Below are 23,820 nucleotides of genomic sequence, written 5' to 3'. Positions count from 1 at the left end.
GCCTGAGTGGCCAGAGAATCCTTTAGCTGTCGGGGGCTATTGACTACCATGTGCACATCGATTCCTGTTGGCCTCTGTCACACATCAGGAAGAGCATCTGGCATAAAACATGCAGATCCACCTTGGATATGCTGTGGCAAACCCAGTGAAATAAGGGAGAAGTTGAAAGGAATTACAATTCTCTATTGGGTGCTTGTCCTTAGGTAGATGGAGGCATTTCAACCTTCGGCCTCTTATTTTGACAGATAAATGTTAAGATTAGTTTGTCTAGCATGTTTCAAGTGAAAGCAGGTACTCTTACCAGAAGGGACTGAAACAAGAAGAGAAGTCTAGGCAATAGGTTCATTTTTTACAATCTTGACCTATTAAAGAATGGGAAAGGACCTCCCAACGCGTCACATCATTTCTTATTTGTCTAATTAATTTGCTGTAATTGACTTCAAACAAGTGAGTGGGATTAGATGTAATAATAATTCCCAAATACCTAAATCCTTGTTTGGACCAGTAAAAAGAGATATTGTTATTTAATTGTGTGTGCAGGTACCTGAAATCATCATGGCTTCTGTTTTAGTCTCATTAATTTTGTATCCAGACACTGACCCGTATTCATGTAGGCATTTCGTAAGTGCAGGAATGGAACTAAGTGTTTTTTTTTTTTACCAAAGTAAAATATCATCTGCAAATAGAGCTATCTTAAGAACTGACCCTCCTTCATCTGCTATCCCTTCAATTTGTAAATTTTGGCGTATTGCCTCTGCCAGAGGTTCAATGCTTAGGGTAAATAATATGGGAGACAACGAGCCCCCCTGTCTCACACCTTGCTCAATCCTGAAACAACTAGAACAGTGACCATTAACTCTAACTTTGGAGCTAGGTTCCTTGTACAATAGATTGATCCAGGTAACAAATTCTATTAAAAAATCCATGTCCATCAGAGTCAGCTTCAGAAATGCCCAGCCGACTCAATAAATGCCTTCTCAGCATCTAAGCTGAGAAACATTGATGGTTGGTTGTCTCTTACTGCTATTGTCTGCAGGTTAAGGGCTCTCCTTATGTTGTTTGTTCCTTGGCATCCAAGTATGAATCCAGTTTGATCTGGCTGTATTGATTTCTTAATATTTTTTGAATTCTGGTAGCTATTATAGAAGTCAGGATTTTATAATCCACACAGAGTAAATTTATTGGGCGATAACTGGCACATTGAATGGGGTCCTTTCCCTCCTTATGTATGACTGTTAGTACGGCTTCCGACTATGAATTTGGGGGATCTCCTGATTTTATTACATAGTTATATAATTTACACAATATGGGAGCAAGTTCATTCATAAATATTTTGTAGTATTCTCCAGAAAAACCAACCGTGATTTATTATTTTTTAATTTGGCAATGATTTCTTTGATTTCACTTTCTGTAATGGATTTTATTAATAGTCCTGCTTCTTCACTCGATAGTTTATTCAGTTTAAGGGGACTCAGAAACTCTAATTTTTTCTTCCTTGAGTTCTATAGTTCCTCAGCCCTATACAGAGTTTGTAATATGTTGCAAACGAGCCTGGAATTTTAGTTGGATCGGTCTCAATCTGGCTGGTTTCTGGGTTCCTGATTTTGGGAACTGCATGGTTTGATTGGGCTTTTCTAAGTTGAAAAGCTAGCTCTATTACCCATTTCACAATATTTTCTATTAGTATATCAAAGAGCCGCCTCTGCCTTATATGTCAGAGCTTCATCTACTTGTTGTCTAACTTCCCTTAACTTTTTTTTAAAGTGTCTTCTTTTCTATATTGCTTGTGTTCCCTTGTTAATCTTTTTATTTCAGCTTCCAATCCCTGCTGTTTTGCTTTCCTTTGTTTCTTTATTTTAGATCCTATAGAAATAAACTTCCCTCTCATCGAGGCTTTAATGGCATGCCATACAACTGAGGGGGAGACACTACCATCGTCATTTATAGTGAAGTATTCAGTCAAGGCCTCTTGAATTTCATGCCTAATGTCTGTATCTGTTAGTAAAGAGACATTAAGGCTCCAGTGTCTAAAATGATTGACTACTCCCAAATTAATTTTCATGGTCACAGGGCCATGATCTGAGATTGTGAAGGGCTGAATTGTACTTTCTTTTACTCTACACAATTCAGTTTTTTAAAGAGAAAAGGTCTATCATCGAATAGCTTCTGTGTACTTGAGACATAAAAGTGAAGTCCCTCTCATTAGGGTGGAGTTGTCGCCAGATATCTGCTAGGCCCAGTTCCTTCGTCATATCTGAAAGCCCCTTTTGAAGTCATTTTTGCTGTTAATGATGATTTATGTGGTTTGCCATGGAATACAAGAAACATCGCTGGAAAAGAGAGTATAGTACCGACGTTTCCACAATCGGCCTCTTTTGCTACACAGCCCATAAAAGTGCATCTCCTGGAATTTTTATTTTATTTATTTTAACTTGGAGGTCCTTCTCTCACCTCAGACAGCAGCTGGAGGTTCCACAGCAGCTCCTTATCAAGCTCCTCTTCATTCTGCAGCTCCTCATCTACACAAAGAAAGAAGCCCCGTTACATATTGTATGGCTGCAATGACAAGTTTATTTTCTTATTATTTTACAACAAAATTAGTAGCTGTTTGTATGTTCTGACATTTCTTGTGGGTTTATGGGATTCACATAAACATACATACTTAATTTAAACATTATTGTTAAAGTTGTCACATGTTCATACTCCATTTTGCATCCTTTGACCACTATTTGCTAAATGTCATAAGACTACATTAGTGGAAGAAAATGATGAACATTTTATGATTCCTGATTCTTACATTTATAGTGCATCAGGAAAGTATTCACAGCACTTCACTTTCTTCCACATTTTGTTGTTAAAACTTATACCTAAATGGATGAATTTCGCCCCCCCCCCCCCAAAAAAAAAAAAAAAATTCTACTCACAACACTCCATAATGATGACATGAAAAACATTATTTTTTTTGAGATTTTTGCAAATTTATTAAAAACAAAAACCGTATTCACAGCCTTTGTCATGAAGCTCAAAATTGACCTCAGGTGCATCCTGTTTCCACTGATCATCCTTGAGATGTTTCTACAGCTTAATTGGAGTCCACCTGGGATAAAATCAGTTCATTGGACATAATTTGGAAAGACACACACCTGTCTACATATAAAGTCCCACAGTTGACAGTGCATGTCAGAGCAGAGAAGTCAGAGGAGTTGTCTGTAGACCTCCAAGACAGCATAGTCTTGAGGCACAAATCTGAGGAAGGATACAGAAACATTTCTGCTGCTTTGAAGGTCCCAATGAGCACAGTGGCCTCCATCATCCATAAATGGAATAAGTTCAGATCCACCAGGACTCTTCCTAGAGCTGGCTGCCTATCTAAACTGTGTGATCGAGGGAGAAGGGCCTTAGTCAGGGAGGTGACCAAGAACTTATGATCACTCTGTCATAGCTCCAGCATTCCTCTGTGGAGAGAGACCCTTCCAGAAGAACAACCATTTCTGAAGCAATCCACCAATCAGGCCTGTATTCTAGAGTGACCAGACAGAAGCCACTCCTTAGTAAAAGGCACATGGCAGCCCACCTGGAGTTTGCCAAAGGGCACCTGAAGGACTCTCAGACCATGAGAAACAAAATTCTCTGGTTTGATAAGACAAAGATTGAACTTTTTGGCATGAATGCCAGACGTCATGCTTGGAGGAAACCAGGCACCATCCCTACAGTGAAGCATGGTGGTGGCAGCATCACGCTGTGAGGATGTTTTTCAGTGGCACGAACTGGGAGACTAGTCAGGATTGTGGGAAAGATGAATGCAGCAATGTACAAACAAATTCTGTATAAAAACCTGCTCCAGAGCGCTCTTGACCTCAGACTGTGGTGACAGTTCATCTTTCAGCAGGACAATGACCCTAAGCACACAGCCAAGATATCAAAGGAGTGGTTTCAGGACAACTCTGTGAATGTCCTTGAGTGGCCAAACCAGAGCCCAGACCTCTGGAGAGATCTGAAAATAGCTGTGCACCGACGCTCCACATCCAACCTGATGGAGTTTGAGAGGTGCTGCAAAGGGGAATGTGCAAAACTGACCAACAATAGGTGCGCCAACCTTGTGACATCATATTCAAGAAGACTTGAGGCTGTAATTGCTGTCAAAGGTATGTCAACAAAGTATGGAGCAAAGTGTGTGAATACCTATGTAAATGTGATTTCTTAGTTTTTATATTTAATAAATTTTCAAAAAAAATCATGTTGTCATTATGGGGTGTTGTGAGTAGAAGTTTGAGGAGAAAAAGAGAATTACTCCATTTTGGAATAAGGCTGTAAGGTATCAAAATGTGTTATGAGCACTTTAATTTGAGATTTTTGTGCACTGTTGTAGCATATTTTTTATTACTAGAATTTATTCTTTTATTATTTGAGTTTATTTTGTTTAGTGCTTCGATTCTTGGGAAAGTTCAATATAAATAGTCATTATAATTACTATTATTAATAACAAATTTGTGAATTTACGGTATATAAGTCACACCAGAGTGTAAGTTGCAGGTCCTCCCAAAATCAGTGGAAAAAAAAAAAATACATGACATACTCTGGAAAATATGATACTTTGACTTCTATTCTATCTTATTGCTCCCGGTGTGTAGTGAGCGCCTTGTATGGCAGCACCCTGACATCGGGGTGAATGTGAGGCATAATTGTAAAGCGCTTTGAGCGTCTGATGCAGATGGAAAAGCGCTATATAAATGCAGTCCATTTACCATTTCTATTTCATTGCAGAGACTAAGAACCCAAGATTGTTTGGTCACCTTCATTTGATTTTGTAATATACTTCCTACACTTCAAGTCTGCAACACATTCCAAAACAAAAGTTGAGATGAAGGCAGAAAATAAAATAATGATGTGATTTCAAACAGGTGATGTCGGCGGGTGATTGTAATCAATACTTAGTACAAAAGCAGTATCCATGAAAGGCTGAGTCTTGTGGAACAAAGTTGGACAGAAGATCTACAAATATCAACAATGTGTAAGAAAACTATTGAAATGTTTAATAAAAATGTTCCTCAAAGAAACAATGGATGGGATTTGAATACTCCTCCCTCTACAGTGCATGATCTCGGGCAATCTGGAGGAATTTCAGCATTCAGAATTCTATGAACCCTCATACTGCACTGCTTCAACATCCACCACTCATCAATAACTGATGTTCCCACATTGGTAAGGGATTACTTTGGGAAACCTTTGCCAAGCAATGAGCATATAGAATTACATTCACAAATACCACTTAAAACTTTACTGTGCAAAAACAAACCTTAGAGCATGTTAACCTTGTCCAAAAGTGGCATCAGAGGCATCTGGGTCAGACCATCACGTAGTGGAAATGTGTATTCTTTTTTTGGAAGAAATGGACACTGTGTGCTCCAAACCAAACACAAAAACGCTCATCCAGACTGTTATCAGTAACGTGCAAAAGTCGGTGTTTGTCATAGTATGGGGCTGTGTCAGTGGTAATTTACACTTCTGTGATGGCACCATTAATGCAGGCAACTACACTGGGATTTTAAAGCAAGATATGTTGCCTTCAAGAGGACATCTTTTCCAGGGATGTCCTCTTCAATGAGACAATGAGACATTGCAAAACCACATTCTGTACAGAATACAAAGGTCTGGCTGTGGAAGAAGAAAGTACGGATACTGGACTGGCCTGTCTGGAGTCCTGACCTGTCCCCAGTCATAGTAATGTGTGGAGAATTTGGAAATTAAAAAATAAATAAATAAATCAACAACAACCTTACTCATCTGAAGATGTGTCTGCAGGAAAAAATGGGACAAAAATAACACTTGACACACTTCATTGCTTGGTATCATCAATACTTAAACATCTTTTAAGTGTTGTGAAAAAGAATGGCAACATTACAATGAAAATAGTAAATGCTTTAGCATCTAAACTTTTCTGGAATGTGTTGCAGCCCTGAAATGCAGAAAATGAAATGGAAGTTAACCACAAAAAAGTCCCTTCAATATCTTGGTTTCATACTGTCTGCAATGAAATAGAAGTCAAAGTAAATGCAAGAATTACTGCTATTTCTTTTTTACGATTTAAATTTTCCTTACAGTCCCAACTTGATTGGAATGACTTGGAATTGTATTTTTTTTGGTTGCTACCTCGCTTGTTGCACTTTGTGTTGTAGCACAGTCAGGAGTGGAACTTTCTACATTAAATGGCACTGATTGATCAGTATGTAAGACAGCAGGACACCGTTTTACTTGCTGTGACAGCAAAATTAGTTCCAAATTTCCACAAGGTTTTGGGTATTTCCAGAAGAGCAGGCATGACTGACTGGATGGAGAGAATTTGGTCACTCACAATCTAGTTGCTGTTGTGGAAAATCAACTCCTAATACCACAAAATCCCTGGTAGACTTGTCCCAGTGATTTAGAGCACAACCTATGTATGACTTAATGACAGAGTTTGAGTCGTACTGTCAATCAGCGATGTTTACAAGTCTGTTAAGTTAGTTAGTTCATTTGTTACAGCATTTGTGCTGTTAAGTAGAGCACTGCGTCCGTAGAGAGCACTAGTTTCCATTTCCACAAATTTCTACCTTGGAAACCATTGTCAAGGTCAAAGTCCTGTTAGAAGTGAGTTTTCATAAGCTAAAATATAATACAAAATATAGCTCAAAAGGGCTTTTCAATGTTAAAATCAAATATCCACTGAATCCACAATACAGCTCAGATGCAGATCAAACTTAGTCTATTCATTCAGAGTGCCAGTTTGCACCTTATTGTCACAAATGAGAGTGACTGAGGCACTTTTGATTGAGATATAATGCAAAATGTACACCAAATTGGATTTTCAATGTTAAATCTAAATGGCCACAAAATCAGTAATCCGGATGAGATCTGGATCACACTTTGTCAGGTGACAGTGAGTGCCAGTCTGCACCTCACTTTCAAATATGAGAGTGATCGGGGCACATTTGATAAAGATATAATGTAAAATATACATTAAAAGGGGGTTTTAATGTTAATCTTAAATGCCCACAAAATCTGTAATCCGGATCAGATCTGGATCAAACTTTGTCAGGTGATGGTCTAGTGGTTAAGGTGTTGGGCTTGAGACCAGAAGATCCTGGGTTCAAATCCCTGCCTGACTGGAAAATCACTAAGGGTCCTTGGGCAAGGTCTTTAATCCCCTATTGCTCCCGGTGTGTAGTGAGCGCCTTGTATGGCAGCACCCTGACATCGGGATGAATGTAAGGCATTATTGTAAAGCGCTTTGAGCGTCTGATGCAGATGGAAAAGCGCTATATAAATGCAGTCCATTTACTATCCTACATAATTCTGTCAAATATGAAAGAAATTTGATCTTTTTGACAAAAGTTATGAATTTCTGAAAGTTCATTCAATGTTAGAGTAGGGATTTTTCCAATTTTCCAAGATTTTTCCTGATTTTGCCCGTTGACCTATGAACTTGAAAAGTGAATCAGTTCTTGCCTATCAGGATAGGAATCCTCTGTAAAAAGTCATAAGGATATATGAAAAATTGGGGATTACAGGCTGTTCACAAACATACAAACAAAAAACAAACAGGGGTGAAAGCGTAACTTCCACCCAACCTCGTTGGCAGAGGTTATTAACAACTGATGTTATGTTGTGAGGTCAAAGCAAAGTGAGATTTATGATCCTCATCAGCTTGTAACAAGCAGTCGAGGTACAAGAGTCCCCCTGGTGAAAACATGAGGAGATTCTGGAGACTTCAAAAGATTTTATGCCAGCACAGGTCAGTAGCATCTACTCCACACACACACACACACACACACACACACACACACACACACACACACACACACACACACCACACACACACACACACACACACACACACACACACACACACACACACACACACACACACACACACACACACACACACAGTGTGGTACTGACTGTCAGTAATGTGGAAAATGACGCCACAGCAGTGAGGAACAAACAGACGAAGAGACTCAGCCGGATTACACTGAAAACACACAACACAATTATAAAATTAATTATTCACAGTGTTGTTAAGATTTATTCTTATTCAGAGAAGTAAACACATGAAAATATTAACAAAATATGTATGTTGCAGAATGGAATCGAAATAAATGACACACAAACAAACACTATCATCATTTTATGACTAATTTTCTGACAATAATACCACAATCTTATGGGTATAATAGGTGTAATCCTAAAGATTACACCCAATTCTTTCTTCTGTGATTATATTCCCTGTGACCATCTGGGCAAGTTATAGGATCAACAAAGTAATCTTTTCAGTGGGCAAAATTTCCATAAGTAACTATCAATTTCTCTCCTCAATTTCCCTGCCGGAGTGTTCCCAAGGGATTACGTAATAAAGTTTGATCTAATCTAATCAAAAAACTGGTCAAATATTTAGTCAAACAACAATTAAAAAAACAAAAACTGGCCTTTGCGCTAAATCTAAAACATAGATACAAGTGGGGACAACTGAACTTCCATCTTGGGGTCATGTTGGCATCTATGAACATGCATGAAACCCACAACACAAAATAAACACAAACATGCCTGTCAAGTTGCTTGTGAAGCATTGCTGCTAATCCGCTGGTGCTCATATTTTCAAAAACGAAAAATGAAACTGAAATGCAGAAATGAAATGTCCTCCCTACTGCACGTACCTTTGCTGCAGCCCTGCACATGTGAGCCACCATCCTGCCTGACACGCACGTCTCAAAGGTGTTTGAGGTGGAAAAAGTATACACTTTTTGCAGCGCCACCTAAAGACAAGGGTGTTCAAATATTTTGGTCCAAAAAGCAAAACACAACAGTATGTTTTTTCAACAAGGCCCAAAGTGTCTTGCAGGGTGAACAGATGTTTTGCATTTTGCATCACTGCTCTCAGCTTCATAGTGGAGTGAAGCTGAGAGCAGGGGGTAACCTTTCTGGAACAAGTTGCCCACCCGAAATCTAGGCTTGTATCTCAGATGAACCTTCTGGCAAATTGTAGCTGAACTTTCAAGTCTTCTTTTAGAGAAAATCTTCATCATGAAGCTGTATAGCTGGTGAGGCAAAATACAAAACTTGCAATGTAACTAAAACTTCTTCTGGGTTGTTTGGGTATCTTGGTGGCTTCCCTCACTCTTCTTGCACAGTCGCTTAGTATTTGAGTTACCATACAGTGCTATACTGTTTGTTAAAGACTGATGCAAATAAAGACAAAGACATATTCCATGACTTGGAAATGTTCATGTATCCATCTCCTAACTTGTCTAAAGAAAACTGGCAGTAAAACAGTTTATTTACACGTGTTATAGGGGACAATTACATATGCAACCCATCATCTTGTCTTTGATGTTTTTATTTAATTTATATCAAGTTGTAAAGATTTACTTTTAGTTTGAGTTTAAAGTGTGTATTACTTGTAAATAAAATGTTAAATGAGCTGACTATTCTAAATAAAGAAATAATTATGAAAATATTGATGCATTTTGTTTTATTTGTACTGTATGCTCAGAGGAATTATATTATAAACATGAGGAAATCAGCATGATTTCACCTGCCTCTGATAAATGCTACAAAATCTCAAGCTGTGAGGAATTTTTGTGTCATCATCAGGTTCCACCCCTAAAATAAATGGGAGAAAGTGTAATTTTTTTTACAGTGTGAAATCAGTGTATTTTGTGGACTTTGAAGGTGAATATGTCAAAACTGTATATCTTGTATATAAAAAAATATTATGTACTGCCACAAGCTGGCACCATTTACATGCATGACAAGCTATACTATGTTGAATGAGGTATGTTTGACCCACATTCAGGAAAAGAAGGTGGCGGCGATAATGTCAGTTAAGTTGGACATGAACCACTGGAATACAAGAAGAAGAAGATCGGAATGAGGTTTTAAAGAATGAGTGACAATTAATAAATAATGCTCTCAAACTGAAAGACCACACTCCTAAATAAAGGCAGGGACTGACATTCATATATTCTTGAATAAAGAGGGGAAATAACCTTAGCAATATTCAACACTCAACTTGTTTGCACTTTATGGAACAGTTGTATAGCAAAGAGGAAGACAGCTAGGCTAAAGTAAGGCTAACTATAATGTTTTAAACATGTATAATCAATAACAAAGGTTAATTATGTTTAGTGAGGTAACCATGCACGTTTAGCTCCTTGAAGTTTTTGTGTGTTCATTGGTGACAAGTACTTTATTCCTAATTCCGTTGTGATGCATACAGTAACGTTAATTTGGCTGTTCTGGTCATTAATGTAGTGATTGCCTTGTAAATAAATAATGCACCAATTAAATTCAATTTGCATTTTGTTGCATGAAGCAGCACCAGGTTTCAAAAATAAATGAGTTATAGATTGATGTGCTTATATATTTGTTTCCTCTTGATGATGCCTTTTTGGAGAGACCCAAGTACTTCTTTGTTGCAACATACGGTCCAGAAACTATGGTAAATATGGCTTATCCCCAGATTCTGTGGACAAAAGCAAATGAAAGTCTGCTACGATTGGACAGGAAGAAAGTCTGATTGAGGTTACTTTACGTATTTACATACAGCTGTGTGAACTGGAACACTAAAGTGTCCAAGAACACAGACAGGTAGGGCAACCGGGAATCAAACCCAGGTCTACATATTGGTTAGCCTAACTGCTCATCCACTGAGCTACTCACTGAAGTAGTCCAAGCATGAGAAATGTGCGTGACAGATTGTAGACTTGTACAGTGGGCGTGTCTTAGAGAGCAAGCAGGAGCCCAGATATGAAGTCCTATAATGTACATCATCAAAAATGAACAATAAATAAAAAAATAAAAACCCAGAGCCACTTCAGTAGTAAATTTTGATTTAGACTTGTACAGATAGAGTTGTGTGACTTTGATGATATTTAACATGAAACCTCAACATAACTGCCAAAGCAATTTTTGGAAAATATGTCCCCTTTAATAAATACTGGTTTTGCTGTGATATTTTGGCTGTCTGATGCAGAATGGTATTTTGGCCTGCTGTTTTATGACTGCTGTTTTGGCTTCATGTTCAAATCAAATCAGATCAATTTTATTTATATAGCGCCAAATCACAAAACAGTTGCCCCAAGGCGCTTTATATTGTAAGGCAAAAGCCATACAATAATTACAGAAAAACCCCAACGGTCAAAACGACCCCCTGTGAGCAAGCACTTGGCGACAGTGGGAAGGAAAAACTCCCTTTTAACAGGAAGAAACCTCCAGCAGAACCAGGCTCAGGGAGGGGCAGTCTTCTGCTGGGACTGGTTGGGGCTGAGGGAGAGAATCAGGAAAAAGACATGCTGTGGAAGACAGCAGAGATCAATCACTAATGATTAAATGCAGAGTGGTGCATACAGAGCAAAAAGAGAAAGAAACACTCAGTGCATCATGGGAACCCCCCAGCAGTCTAAGTCTATAGCAGCATAACTAAGGGATGGTTCAGGGTCACCTGATCCAGCCCTAACTAAAAGCTTTAGTAAAAAAGAAAAGTTTTGAGCCTAATCTTAAAAGTAGAGAGGGTGTCTGTCTCCCTGATCCGAATTGGGAGCTGGTTCCACAGGAGAGGAGCCTGAAAGCTGAAGGCTCTGCCTCCCATTCTACTCTTACAAACCCTAGGAACTACAAGTAAGCCTGCAGTCTGAGAGCGAAGCGCTCTATTGGGGTGATATGGTACTATGAGGTCCCTAAGATAAGATGGGACCTGATTATTCAAAACCTTATAAGTAAGAAGAAGAATTTTAAATTCTATTCTAGAATTAACAGGAAGCCAATGAAGAGAGGCCAATATGGGTGAGATATGCTCTCTCCTTCTAGTCCCTGTCAGTACTCTAGCTGCAGAATTTTGAATTAACTGAAGGCTTTTCAGGGAACTTTTAGGACAACCTGATAATAATGAATTACAATAGTCCAGCCTAGAGGAAATAAATGCATGAATTAGTTTTTCAGCATCACTCTGAGACAAGACCTTTCTAATTTTAGAGATATTGCGCAAATGCAAAAAAGCAGTCCTACATATTTGCTTAATATGCGCATTGAAGGACATATCCTGATCAAAAATGACTCCAAGATTTCTCACAGTATTACTAGAGGTCAGGGTAATGCCATCCAGAGTAAGGATCTGTTTAGACACCATGTTTCTAAGATTTGTGGGGCCAAGTACAATAACTTCAGTTTTATCTGAATTTAAAAGCAGGAAATTAGAGGTCATCCATGTCTTTATGTCTGTAAGACAATCCTGCAGTTTAGCTAATTGATGTGTGTCCTCTGGCTTCATGGATAGATAAAGCTGGGTATCATCTGCGTAACAATGAAAATTTAAGCAATGCGTTCTAATAATACTGCCTAAGGGAAGCATGTATAAAGTGAATAAAATCAGTCCTAGCGCAGAACCTTGTGGAGCTCCATAATTAACCTTAGTCTGTGAAGAAGATTCCCCATTTACATGAACAAATTGTAATCTATTAGATAAATATGATTCAAACCACCGCAGCGCAGTGCCTTTAATACCTATGGCATGCACTAATCTCTGTAATAAAATTTTATGGTCAACAGTATCAAAAGCAGCACTGAGGTCTAACAGAACAAGTACAGAGATAAGTCCACTGTCTGAGGCCATAAGAAGATCATTTGTAACCTTCACTAATGCCGTTTCTGTACTATGATGAATTCTAAAACCTGACTGCAACTCTTCAAATAGACCATTCCTCTGCAGATGATCAGTTAGCTGTTTTACAACTACCCTTTCAAGAATTTTTGAGAGAAAAGGAAGGTTGGAGATTGGCCTATAATTAGCTCATGTTTCATGTTTGCACAGTGGTGCTAGTAGCAGCGATCCTTCTGGTCTGTCACCAGCGTAGCATCTGTGTGTTTGGTACCTTGTATATTTTTGTGGAGCACTGAGTCAGAACGGTGCTAACAGTCGAGGAGATGCCGAGTTCCACCAGCCTCTCCAGCTGGGTCTGGGTATCCGCCTCAGTCTCATCTCTCGTCTGTTCCAGTGTGCTGCTGCCTATCAGGACAAAACACCTGCACAGAAATACTGAAAATATCAGCTACCAAAAACTGAAAATGTCAAATTAAAGTCTGTTTTACATGGCTAACAGAGCCAGCAGTGCATTCTGGTGCCTTCCAAGGAGAAGGAGACACATTCACATTAAAAAGTAGATGTCTCTTTACCAAGTGACAGCCCAACTTAAGTGCGTGTCTCTACCTGTCCAGAAACTGGAGAATAAAGTCTTCAAACTCAGCTGAAGCAAAACACAGACTTTTCTCAATCTGAAAAATAAAGAATAAAAGAGATGAGAAGCTGTGACATTTGCATAATCTGCTTCACTTTGTTGCAAATTATATGGATTTCTTTCACTTGCATCTGACTCAGTTGATTTTGTTGTGTTCTGTAGCTGGCTGTCAACATATATTCCAAATCTTTGGCCTATAATCCTTTAAACTACCCAATGCCTCCTGATTTGAACTTATCTTCACTGGATCCTGATCCATCCAGATCCACACAAAACCATCCATCCATCCATCCATGACTGGGATGTGTGGGGGAGGTCTATGTGGGAGCTGTATGAGGTCTGGACCATCACACCTCAGACCTGAAAACACAGACTTGCCAGTTGTGGTCCATTTTACTGGGACTCTACTCTTCACCTCTTGGTTGCTTTTTCAGACATTAGTTCTTGTCGTCACTGGACACTAACATGCACACAGTTGTTCAGCTGCAACATTTCTGTCTCTACATTTGTCAATTGTTTGTTGTGCTTTGTTTTATTTTAATTTATTTTTGTTATTATGGCCAAAACAGATGGGCACCCCACTGATTCTGGTCTGCTTGATGCGTCTTCTTATAATAGTACTACTACTACTACTACTACTAATAATAATAACTATAATAGTAAAAACTAAACTAAAAAAAAAGGCAAAGCTCAGATCCTACTCATGTGTAGTGCTTTTGGGATGCATAATCGTGATTTTTTTTTCCCTCTGTACAAATAACCATGTTCATTCCATCACCCCAGATTACAGTCATCGAGTCACGAACCAGATTGAACATATCCTGTTTTTCTGTAGCACTGAATTCAAAGTAAATCCCTTTTTTAAAAATTAAATAACAGCCTCCATGTTATGTGTCGGACGCGGGCGGAGAACCGACCAGCGTTTGACAGGACCCAGCAAAAAGGAAACAGAGCACGGTACAAAGGATAACAGAATTTAATAACATAACAGTGAGTGCTAAATAACAACAAATAAGTGCGCGGTCTGGCGAGGTGGAATAACAGTGCGCTCCCAGCAGCACAAGCGGTCCTGAGACAGAACAGTTCGCACCCAAGGACCCCGCCGACACCCCCCAGGTGGCCGCGACCAACCGAGTCTGTGAAAGAAGAAACCATCATGTGAGTCCACCACTCCACACACAGAGAGACCACTCAAAGGTGTACATAAACAGCAAACACTTCCTGGCTTAATTACCAATCAGCTTCCCACCCTGCAGGCATGGAACACCCAGTTCAATTCTCCACTGCAGTGGAAGCTGATTAAACGACTAACATAACAGCTCAATATAATAAGGTGTGAGGGACACCACATTTACTGACTGTACTCATGTTAGTCACAAAACCTAAAGTACCTCAGGAAGTGTGCTGACGAGCGTGAGACCTCACCCCCTCCTCTTTCACAGACCATGGCATCAAACCTGGTACGGTCTCTGCATCCATGATGATGAGATGGCTCTCTAGACGACGATCTCACCCGTCTGGTCACAAGGTCGAGTCTCTGGCAAATACACACTGTGTACTCCAGACTTAAATGCAACCATGCCCCAATCCAAAAAGATGCACCACAGCTGTGAGTCCTGACGAGCTGCACATGACCAGCCTCAGGTGATCAGGGTGAGGTCCTAATAACTCAGCCACACAGCCACTCAGTCCTGAACGCATGCCACCTGGAAGGAAAAACAAAAGACAAACAAAAGCCAGCCAGGCACGCCAGGCACCCCAGCCACAACAGCACCCCACCCTCACGGGAAGCCTCCCGGTGACCACACAAACCTGGCCCAGGAAAAACACCCCCCTCCAGGGACCATGGCTGGAAACAGTATCTGCATTCATCTTCCAACTGAATCTTCATTTAACAGAACTGTTGACGTCTTCACCTCTGACTGCATCTTTGCCTTTGTTTCTGTCAATCAATTTGCACAGGTGTGGCCAGGAGTTCTTAAACCTGTGCGGTCAGCCTTTGTCCAACCATGTTTAAAGTCTGTTTAGTCATAAAACAAAAAAGACAAACACAAACAACCAAACCCCCCCCCCCCAGAGGACCGTCCCATCAAACCCCGGGAAGAGGAGAAAAGAAAAACACAACCCAAACTTAAGCTTGCAAACAAAAAACGCTAACACCCCCCCCCCCCCCCCCATGTAGGGACCAACACCCCCAGAGGACATCCCGCCAGCTCCAGGAGTAATAACCACAGCCGAGGTCCCTCTGGGATCCAAAGTCACCCACGGGGACTCCCAGCGCCTCCCAGAGGACCGTTCCATCAAACCCCAGGAGACGCCCCCCCCTCATGACTAACGGACCCAGCCCCGGCCGTCTATGGCTAGATGGACCCACAGCCCTTTCCCCCCCAAGAGGACACCACAGTCACACACTGAGGGCGGAAACTGGGGGGAAAAAACAAAAGAAAAAAAAACATACAAACAAAACAACCCCAACCCCACCCCCTCGGCGCAGTGGAAACTGGAAGTACGTCCAGTGTCACCAACCACGACTATACCCCAGAAGTCAACCGGGAGGAGTGGAACAGCGGTAATGGCAGACGGCACAAAACGGCGCCACCAAAGAAAAAAGAAAAAACAACCCAATTACCCCCCCATCACCCCCCAGAGGACCGTCCCATCAAACCCTGGGAGGTGAAACCAAAGAAATAAAAAGAAAGACTAACAGACTAACATAAGGTTACCTGGGTCCCTTCTATGCTCCAGACAGCCTGCAAGGTCACGACCCCAGAACACTTTGGCTCCCCCTGTTGGTGACTGAGTCACATTACCGTCAAGCTCAAACAAATGGAACACACCTGTTCCACCTTAAGAGCTATGACGGTAATGTGACTCAGTCACCAACAGGGGGAGCCAAAGTGCTAAAAATAAAAAACCCCTTTGGTAACCGAGAAAACAACTCACGCTGCTTTCCCTGTGCGCAGCTACGTGTAACACACAACCAAAATGTGCTTCAACCAAATTACGCCGGAGCTGATACAACAGACGCAGTAGCTATCTTCACCCGGGGAGACGGGGCTACAACTGTAACAACAGGAAGCACAGCGACCCGTGCCACAGAACTCCGCCGTGCGCGTTCACCCATTAAAGACACACTCATGCAGCTCCCGTTTTACCTCTTATCCGGTCGAAGTGTGATGCGAAGCCGTCGCTATTCACACTCCACAACAACCCACGGATAAGGCAACACTACAGGAACATGGCTGCAAGAGAGCTCAAATCACTATTCAATAATGGGTTCTCCGACACGCACCATCCGGGCGGAGAGCACCCGCAACTGATCCGGATAACTTCTGACGTCTGCTGCCACCTTCCCGGCGCAGTACCGCCTCTGCTACCGCTGGGTCCGTGATGTATTGGCCAGAGACTACTGTTATGTGTCGGATGCGGGCGGAGTACCGACCAGCGTTTGACAGGACCCAGCAAAAAGGAAACAGAGCATGGTACAAAGGATAACAGAATTTAATAACATAACAGTGAGTGCTAAATAACAACAAATAAGTGCGCGGTCTGGCGAGGTGGAATAACGGTGCGCTCCCAGCAGCACAAACAGTCCGGAGCCAGAACAGTTCGGACCCAAGGACCCCGCCGACACCCCCCAGGTGGCCGCGACCAACCGAGTCTGTGAAAGAAGAAACCATCATGTGAGTCCACCACTCCACACACAGAGAGACCACTCAAAGGTGTACATAAACAGCAAACACTTCCTGGCTTAATTACCAATCAGCTTCCCACCCTGCAGGCATGGAACACCCAGTTCAATTCTCCACTGCAGTGGAAGCTGATTAAACGACTAACATAACAGCTCAATATAATAAGGTGTGAGGGACACCACATTTGCTGACTGTACTCATGTTAGTCACAAAACCTAAAGTACCTCAGGAAGTGTGCTGACGAGCGTGAGACCTCACCCCCTCCTCTTTCACAGACCATGGCATCAAACCTGGTACGGTCTCTGCATCCATGATGATGAGATGGCTCTCTAGACGACGATCTCACCCGTCTGGTCACAAGGTCGAGTCTCTGGCAAATACACACTGTGTACTCCAGACTTAAATGCAACCATGCCCCAATCCATAAAGATGCACCACAGCTGTGAGTCCTGACGAGCTGCACATGACCAGCCTCAGGTGATCAGGGTGAGGTCCTAATAACTCAGCCACACAGCCACTCAGTCCTGAACGCATGCCACCTGGAAGGAAAAACAAAAGACAGAAAACAAAAGACAAACAAAAGCCAGCCAGGCACGCCAGGCACCCCACCCACAACACTCCAGTCTTGATACAAGTTCCATAGAATTTAATCTTAACTTAAATCATTCACACCCAGTTTTACCTCAACCTTTCAATTTTGTGCTCACCAGCCACTTCATTCCATACACATGTTCAAGTGCTTACAGTCCATCCAGAAAGTATTCGCAGTGCTTCACTTTTTCCACATTTTGTTATGTTATAGCCTTATTCCAAAATGGAGCAAATTATTTTTTTCCCCTCAAAATTCTACTCACAACACCCCATAATGATAACATGAAAAATGTTTTTTTGAAATATTTGCAAATTTATTAAAAATAAAAAATTAAGAAATCACATATATCCAAGTAATCAGACCCTTTGTCCAGTACTTTGTTGATGCACCTTTGGCAGCAATTACAGCCTCAAGTCTTCTTGAATATGATGTCACAAGCTTGGTGCACCTGTCTTTGGGCAGTTTTGCCCATTCCTCTTTGCAGCACCTTTCAAGCTCCATCAGGTTGGATGGGGATCGTCAGTGCACAGCCATTTTCAGATCTCTCGAGAGATGTTCAATCAGATTCACATCTGGGTTCTGGCTGGGCCACTCAAGAACATTCACGGGGGTTGTCCTGAAGCCACTCCTTTGATATCTTGGCTTAGGGTCATTATCATGCTGAAAGATGAACCGTCGCCCCAATCCGAGGTCAAGAGCACTCTGGAGCAAGTTTTCATCCAGGATGTCTCTGTACATTCCTGCATCCCTCAATCCTGACTAGTCTCCCAGTTCCTGCTGCTGAAAAACATCCCCACAGCATGATGCTGCCACCACCATGCTTCACTGTAGGGATGGTGCCTGGTTTCCTCCAAACATGACACCTGGCATTCACGTCAAAGAGTTCAATCTTTTCTCATCAGACTAGAGAATTTTGTTTCTCATGGTCTGGGAGTCCTTCAGGTGCCTTTTGGTAAACTCCAGGCAGGCTGCCATGTGCCTTTTACTAAGGAGTGACTTCTGTCTGGTCACTCTACCATACAGGCCTAATTGGTGGATTGCTGCAGAGATGGTTGTCCTTCTGGAAGGTTCTCCGCTCTCCACAGAGGAATGCTGGAGCTCTGACAGAGTGACCATTGGGTTCTTGGTCACCTCCCTGACTAAGGCCCTTCTGCCCCGATCACTCAGTTTGGAAGGGCGGCCAGCTCTAGGAAGAGTCCTAGTGGAGCCGAACGTCTTCCATTTAGGGATGATGGACACCACTGTGCTCATTGGGACCTTCAAAGCAGCAGAAATGTTTCTGTACATTTCCCCAGATTTGCGTCGAGACATTCCTGTCTTGGAGGTCTACAGACAATTCCTTTGACTTCATGCTTGGTTTGTGCTCTGACATGCACTGTCAACTGTGGGACCTTATATTTAGACAGGTATGTGCCTTTTCAATTCATGTCCAATCAAATGAATTTAGTAATTGAAGTAAACACTTGTTTTAACCAAGGGATGTGGCAGAAGAGCACACTGGAACCTCAGTTTTCGAAGTGATCTCTTTACGAACAAGTCGGTTCACAAACATATTTTTCGAATGAAAAATGCACCAGTTTTCAAACAAAAGCTTGGTTCAATCCAGTCTTAAAGTAGGTGCACCTACAAAAATGGCTGGTGAATGTATGAGTCCAGTTACTTTTGTATTTTTCACCTGTTTCTACGGTTTTGTATTGAATAAATTATCACCTGTTCATCTCAGCATCTGTGTGGAATCATTCAGTTGGAATTCTGCTGCAATATTCAGATGGCAGCATCAAAATTTGGTGAAAACAACATGGGAGACAACAAAACAAAACAAATTTACAGTATATTACTCAGACGACATTCTTAGTGAGAAGTTTAGCTTCTCAATGTGATTTTTGTGCGCATTTCTGGATGGTCACTGCCATCTAAAATTGTGAAAGAAATTCAAGAGCTGTGCAGTGATTAGCAAGTACTATTATCTCTTTATAAAAGTAGGGAGATGTAATGGCTTCACAGGGCAGGACGGTGAAACATGCATGCATGGAAATCTCATGCACTAAACATGCACATGTGGCAAGACCAAAATTATAAACAGGGGACAGAAAAGCTCACAGCACAAAGGGAGTGTTGCTTCATTCTACATATAGAACATCATTCAGCAACTAAATGTTTAAATAGAAAACAGCTGTGAGGTACTGTAATAATGTTAATGAGTCTGAGCACCATTAATTTCAATAAAGAGTATGTAGAGATGAGAAAATGACAAAATCAGGTAGCTATGGGTTGTTTGTAGTGACTAGCAGAGATAACATTCCATTTGCTGAAGAGTCATTACCAAGTTTTAAGGGATTTGCATGAGAAGAAAGATTAAAAAAATAACCACACCATTTAATCAGAAACATCAATGTGGTGGCTTTCGGCCAGAGGTGGACAACTTGTTCCAGAAAGGGCAGTGGTTTCAAAAGTACACACATTTGTTACTTAAGTACAAGTATAGATACTGCAGTTTAAAAACACTCTGGTAAAAGTTGAAGTATCAACTTGACCTCTTTACTCAAGTAAAAGTGAAAAAGTATGTGCTAGAAAACCTACTTAAAGTATAAAAGTATAAAGTAACCTTTTAAAAAAAAAAAAGGTAGATGCCACTATATGAATTGAAAGCTTAATTTAAAAACTGATTCGTTCTACATGTGGCCCAAGACCCAAAACCCCAAATTACCCCCCAACACCACCTGCACGAAAATGTTTCAATTCTAGAAGCTCTGAAATGCAATCTGGGACTATTCCAGACGATAAACTGCAGTGAGTGCAGCATCTATTTAGTGAAGAAAAAAAAACAACTTTCCTTATTCAGATTCATTCCAGTAGTATTCTGCTCTTACTAGGATGCAGCAGTTTTCTAGTTTGGCAGATAGTTCTGGAGGAAATCACTGAAGAAATTAACACATTGAAAATATGGTTTGACCGAAACAAACTGTCATTAAACTTAAATAAGACAGGGATGAAATGGAGGTGTGAGAGTCACTAGGTGTTCACAGGAAACACTTATTTATGTATGTATGTATTTATGTATGTTCATTGTTAGTTGCTTTTATATTTTATTTTCTGTTGTGTTTCTATTCAGGTTCTTTTGGTCTCTTTCTCTGAAATTGTATATAATAATCATTAGATTATTAATATATAAACAAAAATAAATTTAAGAAATATTACAATTTGAAAACAAATGCACCCGAACGTGATGACAACTGGAACTGCTTCATGCTAACTTTTAACATTGAAAATGCCATAGACATGCTAACGCATTAGCGTCGCTCCCGTTTTTAAGTTATAAAATACATCTATCAACTGTTTCAGAAGACCATAACAGGTCGGTTTACCATAGAAAAGGTAAATAATACTCACAGAAGTATGCTCTTTAGGGTTTTAGCGGGGGAAAATTAAGCGAAAGAAAGAAAGAATAAACGAAACAATAGGTTGAAGCATTGCTTCAATCTGCGAACCACTGCTTCGATTGGTTCAAAATCCATTCCTTTATCTTCATTGATCCATGTTTCTGATATAGCAATTATGTTAAATATTTTTTTAAATTGACTTAAATATTCTTTAATGTTGTTAAAGTTTGCATACAGACTTCTGCTGTTGAAATGGATTATTGATAATTTGTTATCCGTTTTAATGATCCGATTAAACTGTTCATATGTATATTAGCAACAACTGTCATTGAGATTTGAGAAGAAATTATTGTCCGAGTCTATATCGTGCTCCAAGTCCAGTACATTGTGGTCTGTGTATTTAAATGTTCTCAGTTCTAGTTTTCCATGATCAGCAATCCTGTGAGTTATATCCTTCTTGTCTCCAGATGTAGATGATGTAGTAGATCAGGGGTGGGCAACCTGTTCCAGAAAGAGCCAAGAGGGTGCAGGTTTTCTTTGCAGCCACTGACTCCACCAGGTGATTTTACTGATTAATATCACTTTGAGCAGATGGAATCAGTTAATCAGTGAAATCACCTGGTGGAGTCAGTGGCTGCAAAGAAAACCTGCACCCTCTTGGCTCTTTCTGGAACAGGTTGCCCACCCCTGTAGTAGATGAATAGGTTCCTCTGGTCTGTGTCATGGTGTTGTGATGTGTTTGTGTCCTCATACCTTATTGATCGTATTTGTCCAGTTCCTCGATGTTCCTGATTACCATAACCTTCGCTTGTTCTGGTGTTCCGTTCAGTTTGATGAATGTTTTGCAGTTGGATGTCCGTCTGTTGAATTTTTGCCTGCTTTTGTAAGAGACGAGCTTTCCTGGCGATGTCTGCGTTTCTTTTGGTCAGATGTTCACAGATGAATACGTTTGTTCCTTTGAGTTTACGTCCCTGTTTTAACAATGCCATTTTATGTTTTCTGTTGACAAACCTCATTATAACAGCTCGCTTGTCTCCATCCTCTCTCCTGGGCAGGGGGTGGCACGCTTCAATGTTATTACAGTCCATTTGAATATCTTTAGATTGCAGGAAGTCAGCCACCTGTTGTTCCACTGAGCTGGCCTCCTGCTCACTGGCCTCCCCTCCGCTGTCTTCTGACACCGCCCGTGCGTAGGATCAAGGTTTAATATGAATTCCTGTAATAATGTCGTTCATCCTTGTGTACTGTTCCAACTCCGCAACACGGTTCTCCAGGTGCACCAGACGCCGGTCTTTCTTGGCATTCTGGATCCGGAGAGCCTTCACTTCTTCCACCAGCTCCATAATGGATTTCTGCTGCATTTTAACAACAGAGATTTCCTCAGACAAAAAGTCCAGGGACTTCTTGATATCGTCTCCCTCCTCCGCCGTTAGTGCCTTCTTCGGACCCATGGTCAGATAACTCCGCGCTGGCGCCTCGGTAAAGCCGCGCCGGTGGAACTGCGCTGGCGCCTCGGGCTTCAGGTGGAGCCGCGCCGGTAGATGTGCGCTGACACCTCAGCGCACATCCACCGGCGCTGAAGCCAAGAGTAACGAGGCTGTTTGTTTTAAAAATGTAAGGAATAGAAAGTACAGATACTTGTGTGAAAATGTAATAAGTAGAAGTCAGAAGTAGGCAGAAAAATAAGTAATGGAGTAAAGAATAGATACCTAAAAAGTGTACTTAAGTACAGTAACGAAGTATTTGTACTTCCTTACTTGACACCTCTGAGAAAGGGCCAAGAGGGTGCAGGTTTGCTTTGCAGCCACTGATTCCACCAGGTGATTTCACTGAAATCACCTGGTGGAATCAGTGGCTGCAAAGCAAACCTGCACCCTCTTGGCCCTTTCTGGAACAAGTTGCCCACCCCTGCTTTAGGCTATAAATAAACTACAGCCCTCACAGAACGCATTTGTTCAGTTTTTTATAAGTACTGTATGACTGTTCTAAAATGTTGTTTCCTAATAGTGTTTAGATATTTATTTAATATTTTGGTGATTGTACTTTTCATTTTAGTGTTTCACGTTCTGTATTGTATTGACTTAGAATAATTAATGCTATGATTCCACACGCTCCAGTACAGTAGGTGGCACTATGAACCCTTAAAGCTGATTTGGGATCTGTAGATAAATATTAAAAAAGAAGTAGTTTTATTTGTATTTATTCACATGTGTTAAGTTTGTTTTCAGTCTATGGTTGACCGGTCCAAGGTGAGCACCTTAAAGCAATGATTCATGATGGATTTAATCAATCACTTGTTTTGGAAATGATTTTGGCAACATCACAGGATGGCGTACAGCCGGAGGAACCGCAGGACAGCCGTGAAATGGTATTACAGTGATGTTTCAAAAGAAACAGTTGGTGTAGAGCTCTGCAGTTCTTCAGGGGGTAAATCTCTTTAAGAACTACATTCTTGATGTGTTGTGTTTGTGTACCTCGTCGAGGTCGCTGTGTCGGGAAGGAGCAGAAAAACAATCCACTAAAGGCACCAGAGTGGTAAAGGTGGTGATGAACTGGAACGTTATCTGGACAGAGTGACAACACAGCAAATAGACCGAGTCACGTCATGTGGAGTGATCACAGCCGGCACTAATTTACCGAACAGATGTTGGAGGAAGAACTTTCTGAAATGTAGGTACTTATTTTGGGGTGATGGATTAATATAGTCTGGAGACAATGAGTGGGCCAAAAGAGAAAACTGATCCATTTTACAATCTGAGCAGAAAGGAATCCTGGATCAGTGATATTGTGAGTTCTTCAAACTGAGACATCCATCATGCTTTGAACAGCTACTAATATTATAGACCAAAGTAGACGAGGGGGAAATTTAATCACTCAGGATTCTATTATCA

At 41.0% G+C, this 23,820-nt stretch overlaps 1 protein-coding gene across 1 annotated transcript in view; it reads right to left on the bottom strand.

The window, feature by feature from the left end:
* The window catches only part of LOC117530562 (proteasome activator complex subunit 4B-like), a 140,318-nt gene that overhangs the window by 64,880 nt on the left and 51,618 nt on the right, over positions 1 to 23,820 (bottom strand). Inside the window, exons 13-18 of the mRNA XM_034193454.1 lie at positions 23,404 to 23,493; positions 13,238 to 13,302; positions 12,903 to 13,053; positions 8,691 to 8,789; positions 7,939 to 8,008; positions 2,452 to 2,519 (exon numbers count right to left, since the gene is read on the bottom strand). Coding sequence (XP_034049345.1) covers positions 2,452 to 2,519; positions 7,939 to 8,008; positions 8,691 to 8,789; positions 12,903 to 13,053; positions 13,238 to 13,302; positions 23,404 to 23,493 — 543 coding nt within the window. The remainder of the gene's footprint in view (positions 1 to 2,451; positions 2,520 to 7,938; positions 8,009 to 8,690; positions 8,790 to 12,902; positions 13,054 to 13,237; positions 13,303 to 23,403; positions 23,494 to 23,820) is intronic.

The sequence above is a fragment of the Thalassophryne amazonica genome, chromosome 18, assembly GCF_902500255.1.
Source record: "Thalassophryne amazonica chromosome 18, fThaAma1.1, whole genome shotgun sequence".
Classification (NCBI taxonomy): Eukaryota; Metazoa; Chordata; class Actinopteri; order Batrachoidiformes; family Batrachoididae; genus Thalassophryne; species Thalassophryne amazonica.
This window is presented reverse-complemented; position numbering and strand designations above follow the sequence as displayed.